General features: G+C 35.7%; 1 protein-coding gene across 1 annotated transcript; it reads right to left on the bottom strand.

Moving 5' to 3' along the window:
• Window positions 1-9044: 9044 nt before the first annotated feature.
• Window positions 9045-9602, bottom strand: LOC113874195 (proline-rich receptor-like protein kinase PERK14). The gene has a single exon (XM_027512420.1). It carries the CDS (start codon window positions 9600-9602, stop codon window positions 9045-9047), a length of 558 nt encoding a protein of 185 aa, XP_027368221.1.
• Between the last annotated feature and the right edge of the window lie 808 nt (window positions 9603-10410).

Below are 10410 nucleotides of genomic sequence, written 5' to 3'. Positions count from 1 at the left end.
GGTATAAGACATCATAACATTGCAATTTTTGGTTTCTAATGCTTAATGCAACATTTAATTGAACCAAATCTAAGGAATTAGGATGATTGAATTGAATGTTAAATTCATTGAGTTAAGGAATTAACCTTTGATTAACACATCGTGAAACTGATTGTCATTCAATCCAAATGCTTGAAGGTTCAGAACTTGATTGAATTAACATTGAAATTTTGCTGAAGTAAACCCCTAACTATGTTTCACACATTTGTTTCCATATAGAAATTTGTATATTTTGCTTTGCTGCAATTTCTGCATTTTGTACTAATTTATTTACTTTCAAACATTACAAATTCTAATTGAATTGCTTTAGGCTCAACTAATTGTTGAATTGTGAAGTGATATTTGAGAAAACTATTCCTTGAGGATGATATTTGGGACTCAAACATGATTCTAAGATTTTATAACTTACTACAACAATACTAGTACACTTGCTAGTCAACCTTACTTTTAGTGCAACTGTTGAGAAAGTAACAGAAATCAAAGAAAGGAATAAAAACCCAAAAATCCTAACTCATAAACTTACCTCCAAACGTGATTTCAACCTTTGATCTAGCTCATAAACGACTTTGGAGACAGTTTAATCGGTGAAATAGGGTGGAGGGACAAGAGAATCGAAGAGATTTTGAAGAGAGGAAAGGAAAAAATGAGTTTCACAAATCCTAAACCCCTTAAATACTGTTCTGATCGTGACACTCTCACTATAGCAAGACCCCTTCTTGCTGCAGTGAAAATCTTAGACGATTTTGCACTTTGGTTTTTGCAGAATCTCGCTACAGTAAAACCCTCTCGCTATCGCGAGATTGCACCAAAAAATGCACCCTCCACTGTCGCCCTCTCGCTACAACGAGAACACGACAGTTTCACCCTTTTTCTCCTAGTGCCTTCTCGCTACAGCGAGAACGACACAGTTTCATGCTGTTCACCCAAGGCTGCCTTGCTACAGCGAGAACATCCTGAAGTACACACTTAGCCTATTTTCAATCCAGCCCAGTCATATTCAACAATTTTAGTTCAACCACAAATCAACACATATGCTTATACTCGTATTCACACATTCATATAAGTCCACATTATCACATATATATTCTCATCACATATATATATATACACACACACACACAAACACATGAAAATTCACATATACACTTATATTAATATATCAAAGTATTATTCCAAAAAATTGGGGCGATACACAGGCTTCCTAAAAAAAACTGCTTCTTCGTTTTTCTCTCAGAATTGAGAGGAGCTTCATTTTCTGAATGTTCTCTTTTTAACAATTTGAAATTCCCTTGCTGCAAATCTTCCTCTACTCTTTTTTCCTCTGCTGGATTGTTAACTCTTTTCTATAGACTTTGGGCTAGCTACCACAACTTCATTTCTTGTTGTTATGGCTTGGCACTGCATTTTAGGATTAATCACTGTGTTGCTAGGAAATCTCCCCTCATGTCTATTTGCTAATTGTTTAGCTAACTGCCCAATATGAATTTCTAGCTTCTTCATGGAGGCTTCTTGATTTTTGAAGCTAGTTTGAGTGACAATCATAAACTGCAGCATAGTTTCTTCCATCTTATTCATCCTCTTAGACATAGATTTTGAAGAATTTTTACCTTGAAAAAATTGCTGTTGTTGTGAAGTTCCTACACTTGGAAAAGGAATAGATGAGTTAGTATTTTTCACAGATTTTTGAGGATCCCATTTGTAAAATTGTTGATTTCTGTTGGTTGGATATTGAAAACAAGGAGGAAAGGATTGCTGAGAAAAAAATTGCTCTATCTTTGATAACTTTCCATGTAGTTGGCATGCTCTTGTAGTTCTGGTGTAGGTACATTACATATACCATTAGCATGGTTGCCTCCACAAAAATCACAGATCAGCTGAGTGTCTGAAATATTTCCAGCTTTTAAGTTATTGATCTGCTAAGTTAAAGCTGCAATTTGCTCAGAGAAATAATTGATTTAGTAGTTGACTTTGTGCAAGAAGAGTCTCTATAGTTTTAACTTCATATCCACTATTTCTTCTAGAATGTCTTGGGTTAGAATTGTGATACATAGAAGATGGCATCATCTCAATAATTCTTTGAGCATCTTCTAAAGATTTAGTGTTCAAGGAACCTCCTACAGCTGCATCTACCATGGTTTTGGTTATTGCATTTATCCCATTATAGAAGATTTCTAGCTGCATCCACTCTGGAATGCAATAGTGTGGATATCTTCTCAAAAGCTCTTTGTACTTTTCCTAAGCTTCATAAAGTGATTCTCCTTGTGACACCCTTACTACTTACTAAGCAATAAATATAAATACAATCATAAAATAACTAAGTAGTAAGAACATCACATGCATGGGTATATATATATTTATTCAGATATAGTGAAATTAAATACATTACCATTACTAGAAGTCTTCATTTCATACATACACGTCATCTGTTAATTTATACAATCATCCAGTTATCTAAATATATACATAACTGAATTACATACGAAATAAAGTGGGGTCACGATATCAGAGATGACAACCCAAAACGAATACCTCACGAGCTTTCCCCTGGACCCATGATCACCAAAGTGCCCATTTCCTCCCAAAATTCAACAACAGTAAGCTTAGGCTTCCTATATACCCCTTTTTCTTTTCAGTCAAAAGTACTTACACCTACGTATATGTATAGATTATTCCTTACTCGACTCTATCCTACTCTCCTTTTCCACTAGATTCCTACTCAGAGGAGGTAAAATTAGGAAGGAGTCTTGCTTGAGAAGCAGTTCTCTTCCTTCCGATAGCAGTAGAGGTGTTTGAACAGTGAGAAGAATCAGAAGTGTCTGAAGAACTAGAGGAAGACGAAGAGGAAGTGGATGAGATAGAGATAGGTCTTGCTAAAAGTGTGTCAACTAAACTAGTCCGTTCAACAGGTGGTAAATATGGTATAGAAGGACGTAAAGGTCTAAGAAAACCTGGGGGTAATACCGGGGGTGATAATACAGGGATAGGAGGTGGGGTAGGGGTCGCACAAACTGTACATCTGGAGGAAATGGAAAAGTAAGTCTCATGGGTACTCGGATGGGGATAGGGTAAGCTCGTGGGCCTGGCCCATTTCTATCTAACAAAAAGGTAATAGATCCAGTGTGGGTGAATCGTTGTTGCTCCCAGTCGTGCACCTATCTTCCCTCGGATATCCAATACTACTTTCTCAGTAATATAATTTATTTATTTATTTTTATTAAATCCATTTTCCAAAGAAGTCAAAAGATACTTGTACTATATATAAAATACATAATTATATATATATATATATATATATATATACCTTAAAAACATATTTTCTTCTCTGCAACAAGTCTGAATGGACATTTAGATTATGTCAATCTATATGCTCACATCACATAAAACTAAATTACTTCCAATCTTTACCATTATATGACATTCATACTAACAAGAATATCTACACAAACACATAATGAGAATTCAACCAATTATAAAGAAATAATTCAATACAGCACTTCAACCATAAATCATTCCAATACATTAATTTAAATACACAAAGGACCTTACATATAAGGGAGAATCCTTGTTCAATCAATTTCCTGGTCTAAGGCAACCTTTCATACATGTCCAGTACTATAACAAAATCTTCTAAAAATTATGGGTTAGCTCTAAAACAACCCAAATTCATTTTATTTGATTAGAACAATAGAGAATTATTCCCTTATGTTTCTTAATGCCACCTATTGAAATAAAATCATCCCACCCCTTACCTTACGGATGTTCTTTGATGAAGGTATGGATGAATTTTTTTTTTTTTTTATTCTTTAGAAAAACTCGAACAATCCAATCTTCGAAACAATCAACCTTAAAACAAGCTTAAATGAGTGGAAGAAAATGAAAATGGTGAAAAGGAGAAGAAGGGGTTATGGACTTGGAGAAGAAGAAGGTTCACGTAAGAAAGTGGTCAATTTAGTCAAATAGGTAAAGAAATAATAATATAATAATCAATTATTTTGCTATTTTAATGTAATTAAATAAAATAATTATGAATAAAACTCAAAAATAAAAATAATTGATGCCAAACAATTAAAATAATTATAACAATTTTTGACATCAATATCTCCTTGGTTATCACTTAAAAAGAAAAGGAAAAAGGAAAAAAACTAATCACACAGTTCCTGTTAACACATAAACCAGCATCAACAAAAATCTAAAAATAAGAAATAATTACCAAAATAATTATTTTTACACTCCAAATATTATTTCTAATTAAAAATATAAATTTTATTATTTAAAATAATTCTTAGTAATTAAAAATGCTATTTTTATCCTTATAGAGTAATTTTAACCGGTATAAATGAGCAATTATTTTATTTTTATTTTTTTTATTTTTTTTTTTTTCCAAAAAAATTGAAGAATTATAATCTAAATTATAATTATATTAACAAATTAACTGTTTAGAAAAACGAGGATGTTACACTCCTTCCTACTGCACAAAAGATGTGATTTCTCCTCTCAGCTTGGCAGCTTTTGATGGAGGAAAATATTTGGTTAAGAATTTATTCACAAGATCTGTCCATGTGGTGATGCTCCCTTGAGTTTGTGCTTGCAACAAACACTTGGCCTTATCTCTCAAGGAGAATGGGAACAACCTTAATCTTATAGCATCTTCACTTACTCCATTCTTCCTTATTGTGTCACATATCTATAGAAGGTGATGAATCCATATTTTTACTAGTATTTTACTATAGTTTTAACCCATTTAATAAGGAAAATATGTTAGGAAAAGCAGAAAAACTCATAAAAATATAATGATTGAAGATTTTCTTTAAATACATAGTTGTTTTAGAATTTGTGAATTTTCTGTGTAAAATTTAAGAATTTTATCATGTTTTTGAAGGAAAATCTGAGCCAAGTGCATGAAGATGGAAGATCAATGGAAGGATAGAGGAAAAGTGACAATTCTAGAGTCAAAGAACAAGATTAATGGAATGAAAGCTGGGCGTGATCACTATTGTTAGTGAAAGTGATAGTTCCAGAGCATAAATGAGGAATATAGTCTGGGTGTTGTCACTCTTACCAGCGAAAGTGAGTGTTCCAGAGAGTCTCTCAGAAGAACACACTGGGCGTTATCACTATTGCTGGTGAAAGTGAACGTTCCAGAGGACTTCAATCTCAGCAAGGTTCTGTGTGATTACTCTTGCTGGCGAAAGTGGATGTTCCAGAGAGGAGTGTATCAAGGCAAGTTATGCGTGGTCACTCTTGCTCTTGAAAGTGATCACGCGCACTCCTTGACTTCCTCCATTGCTACTCTTATCAACGAAAGTGAATGTTTCAGTCTTCCAGAAACTACATAAGCCTCTGCGTGGCCACTCTTATGAAGCAAAGTGACAACGTCCAGAGTTAGGAAAAATTATAAATTGCAGAAATGCTCCGATTTTTTGATCTTTTGTTCATTTTTCATTTTCAATTAGTTCCTGGGTGTGGAAAGAGTTTGAGAGAGAGATTGGGGACGAACACCGAGCTTCAACCTAGAGGAATCGGATTGAAGATCAGTTGAAGATGCTTCTTCTGCATTCTTCCTCTTCTTCTCTTTCTTTTTCTTTCTCTCTGTAATGGCTATGTAATTTCTTCATAGTTAGGGATTGTAGATCCAAAACAAATATGTTGAATTGATTCTAGGTCTGGATTTCAAGTTTTGGAATGGATTGAGTGGTTAATTCTACACTTTACGTCGTAATTGAATGGAAATTTAATTAACTAATTTCAGAGGAACTCTTGTCAATGGAAATTGAATTTGTTCTTCAGATCTGAACCAATCACCAAGATTATAGCCTTCTTAGGGATAAGAGAACTTGATTTTGCAATCCTCTGGTTTCTCACACTTAAAGCAACATTGAATTGAATCAAATCTAAGGAATTAAAGTGATTTAATTGAATGTTAGGTTCACTGAGTTAAGGAATTAACCTCTGAATAATACAACGTGAAACTGATTGTCATTCTTTCCAATTACTTGTAAGTTCAGAACTTTATTAATGCAACATTGGAGTTTTGGTGAAACAACTCCCTAGCTATAGTTTTTACCTCTATTTTCTCACAATTGCTTGTTCATTGTTCTATTTTTCTTCTGATTTCAATATTTGTCAATTTTAATTCCAAACACTCTTTGAAATTCGTTAAGCTCAACTAATTGTGGCCTTGTGAAGTGGTAATTGAATACTTTTATTCCCTGAGATTGATACTTGGGACTCTAACATAGTTCTATCATTTTTTATAACTTGCTACATCAACACTAGTACAATTGCTAGTTAAATCAACTTCTCTTTAGAAGTGTGACAGAAGGCTCTCTAGAACAATCACTTTTATTGACCAAAGTAACAACGCGCAACTTGTTTTGCCCCTTTGATCATGCGTGTATTCACTTAACTTAAAAATAGTGATCACACGTAACTTGCTCCTTTTACCCAGAGTTGCGCGTGTTCACTTTACTTAAAAATAGTGATCACACTCAACTGATTCTTCTTACCCCAGTTCTAGAACAATCACTATTATTTGTAATCTTAATAACATAGAGTCTTTCTTCAAAGGTGTTGTTACTATAGTTGGAAAAAGTGTCAACGCACAGGTTAGCCTTTGAACTTAAGCTCTGGAATGATTACTTTCCTCAGAAATAGTGATAACGCCCAGCACTTAGCTTCATTATTCTTTGTTCTTTGTTTCCAAAATTGTTACTTTCTTCTACTTTTTCTTTTGATCCTCCAACCTTATGATCTCAACTCAGGGTTTCCTACAAAATATGTTCTAATCAGTAACTTTTATACAAAAAATTCATAAAATCTAAACAACTAAACTATTTAGAAATTGAACATTTTATCATTTTTATGAGTTTTCCAGCTTTCTCAATCATATTTTCTATATCAAATGTATTAAAAACTGAAGTAAAATACTAGTAAAATATGGATTTATCACTTGGCATTTTTGTGTTTTTTCTTCTCTGTTTGAATTTGATATGCTCCACATATGTGTCTAATTTATCATGGTTGTTCTCTAAAAATGTAGTTCTGATGCAATTTTGAAATTAAAATACTTCTAGCCTTGAAGAGAAGGGTGATGTAATGTCTTGAAATTTGTAACAATAATATTTTGATTTATTAATATAAATATGTGGATTGCTATATGTTGGTGTGTTTGATTTATTTGAGGATGATGATGTGGATTTGTGCATTTGATTGTGTTATGATGTGAATATGTGTGTGGATTGATTGAGAATGTTTGACTGGCAATTGAATTGGATTGATTGAAGAAATAGGATAAGTATGTGTTGCAAAAGCATTCTCACTTAGCGAGAGTATTCTCACTGTAGCAAGAACGTCCTGAGAGAAAAGTGTGATTCTATTGCATTTTCACTGTAGCGAGAAGGTAACAGAGAGAGGTGTATTTCCGGGTTGCAATCTCGTTGTAGCGAGATTCTGTAGAAATCAGAGTGCAGCTTCCTCTGATATTTTTGCTGTAGCGAGGAGGGGTGTCACTACAACGAGAGAGATTCCTATTCCTCTCTTCGAAATCTCTTCGATTCTTTTGACCCTCAACCCTATTTCACTGTTTAATTTGCCTCCAAAGCTATTTGGGAGTAAGATTGAAGGTTCGAATCACGTTTGGAGTGTTTGGAGGATGAGATCCATGTGGGGAGCCTTTTCATTGTCAATTTTGTGTTTGGGTCTTCAATCCAAGGTAAGGGGGGACTCTACCCTATCTTTTTATACTTAGAATTTGTTTATGTGATTATGTTTATGAAGGTGAATGTTTGGAACGTTGGAACATGTGTGTTTTAATGAAAATGATTAGTTGTAGTGAGATTGTGGTGGAAAAGTTGTGTAGAATGTAGTGTGATGCATGTTGAATAATGTGTATGATGAAATGAATTGATTGGTATAATGTTGTGATAGAAAATATTGTGTGTTTGAGTATAGTGTGGTTGATATTGAGCATGATGTATGTGATGGAAAAGTTGTGTAGAATGTAGTGTGATGCATGTTGAATAATGTGTATGATGAAATGAATTGATTGGTATAATGTTGTGATAGAATATATTGTGTGTTTGAGTATAGTGTGGTTGATATTGAGCATGATGTATGTGATGGAATGGCTTGATTGTGGTAGGGTTTTTATGAAAACTGACGTTTGAGTGAAATGTGCTTGAATGTGGGCATACATGCCATGTATGAAAATGAATATCCTGAAGTGATTGAGAATATGGGTGAATATATGTGTTGACATGCCATTGTTGATGATGAATAACATGAAATAGTTGAAATTGTGTGGAAATGGTGTGTTGATTGTGATTATAATTGTGGTTGAAATGTTGGAAAGCCTATGAATGGTTCAGCAATACACTGGGGTGTGGAAGATAGGGGCAATAGAAATACCTTGGGGAAGAGAGGGTGATGGTGACACCAACAATGAGTGTGGGTGCACCACAGGCCACATACTCTCATCTTAACTTGGTCTCTGACTAATACCTTTGCTTAGGGAGCTCAGTACCGCACACGTTGTATCTGTAAAGCAGGAGCTATCTGATGACCATCCATGGTGTGAAACTAAGTAAGTCCTTGAGGTTAAGGGCATTAGGAAAAATGTGATCATAATGCCACAGTGAGCATGGCTAATATGTAGTGAACGCACCTATATGTGAATTGTGACGCCTAAAAATAGCAGGATTTTTTTTTTGTACGAACATAAGCTCTCTCTTCATAGAGAGTTTTAATCACACAATTAATATTCTGTATTCCATAGACAATCATCATTTCACTTCCCAATTTCAACCACATAGTGAGATAAGGATAAACATAACTCATGACATAAAGGTACCTCAAGGTATTTAAACATCAGTTTGGCAGAAATATTAAAATGTTCAGATAGTGTCGAGACCAACAAACATTAATCCAATCCATCAAATAGAATAACAACATAAGTAGACCAAACGCCCTAAGAGCAGTCCTACTAGGACAAAAACAAACAACAAACATCACTCATAAGGTGAATAATCCTCAATGGGATCAGACTCCTCAGAAGATGTCAGGGAAGCAGTGCTAGAAGAAGCAGCGTCCTTAGTGTCCTCTTCAATCCATCCAGTAGTGTGAGGCGGCGAACGGTCTGTAGTGAAGGGCAAATAGGTGTTTGGGTAGGTAGGGAGCATGTGGGGCAGTACATCGTCATTCCTCACTGAGGGTTCTGCCATAAGGACATCTCTCTCAGTGGCCACAGGGGGTGGAGTAGGATCCTCAGTAGGGAATGGTACGGGTGCAGGTACTGGTCTAGAACTGGGAGTACGAGGATCAACAGACATGGGAGAAGGAGTAGCTGCAAGGGCAGGATAAGGTAGGTGAGAATCTCCAGGTGGGGTGGAGAAAACAAGCTCGATGGGGGTATCAACCATAAAATGGGTGGTCCATGAGTGTCCGACATCCTGTCCATGAATCACTCGTGCCATTCCATGGAAGATGCTTTGCTGTGCTGCCGCGTTGAACACCCAAACGTCCTCCTCAGATGGCAGGATCCATACCTTCACTCGGAAGCTGGTCATCTGTATAAGGCATATACAAAAGTACAACAACACACACAAACAGGGGTAAGTTCTCCAAACACAAACAAACATCCAATAGCCGTACCCCAAGGAAGGTGGCTTTTCACACCATCACCCAAACAACATCATTATCCAATCTTAAAACAAACATTAGTACAATATAAGTCGGTTCATACTTCTCATAGAAGATTCCTAGGTTCATCAAACTAATAATGCACATGATGCATGAATGCAAGTTTCTTTCCTCGCTATCCATCCCTCAAATTTTTGTTTTAATGCATATGGTATGCATGGGGATCCCTTACTCTACTGCCAGCGACTTGCCCAGCATTAGTGTAGAGTTAACAATTTCATATCCAAGTCGTGTGGCGATCGGAGGATTCCATTCCCTGCATCACAATTGCACAGAAAAGAATTTTTATCATTTATTCAAAAACACTCAAACTGGTGCTGGCCCCAAACTGGGTCTCTTCGGGAATGGACCTCAACAACCCTAGGATGTGGAGTTCTTGTCGGGCTTGACTAAGGCTTGCAAGTAGGGTCACGACCCGGCCACAGAGAGGTCTACTGTGCCATCTAGGTCAACTGTTCCCCCTTTCGCCACCCCTGTAGGTCTACTCGGGTCCGAACCTCCAATACCTACAGCTGTGCCTCTGTTATGCCATTAAGTCGTTTCAAAGAAATGTTATGATGCATGGAGCATGATTTTCTTTTCTCTCCCTAATGTTTTCTCAATCTTGGATCACAAGGAATTCAAGCACAGAATCAAAGCCCTCACAAGGCCTACTCAATCATTATTCACTTTCTC

This window comes from Abrus precatorius, unplaced genomic scaffold, assembly GCF_003935025.1.
Source record: "Abrus precatorius isolate BTA unplaced genomic scaffold, Abrus_2018 Scaffold8, whole genome shotgun sequence".
Classification (NCBI taxonomy): Eukaryota; Viridiplantae; Streptophyta; class Magnoliopsida; order Fabales; family Fabaceae; genus Abrus; species Abrus precatorius.
This window is presented reverse-complemented; position numbering and strand designations above follow the sequence as displayed.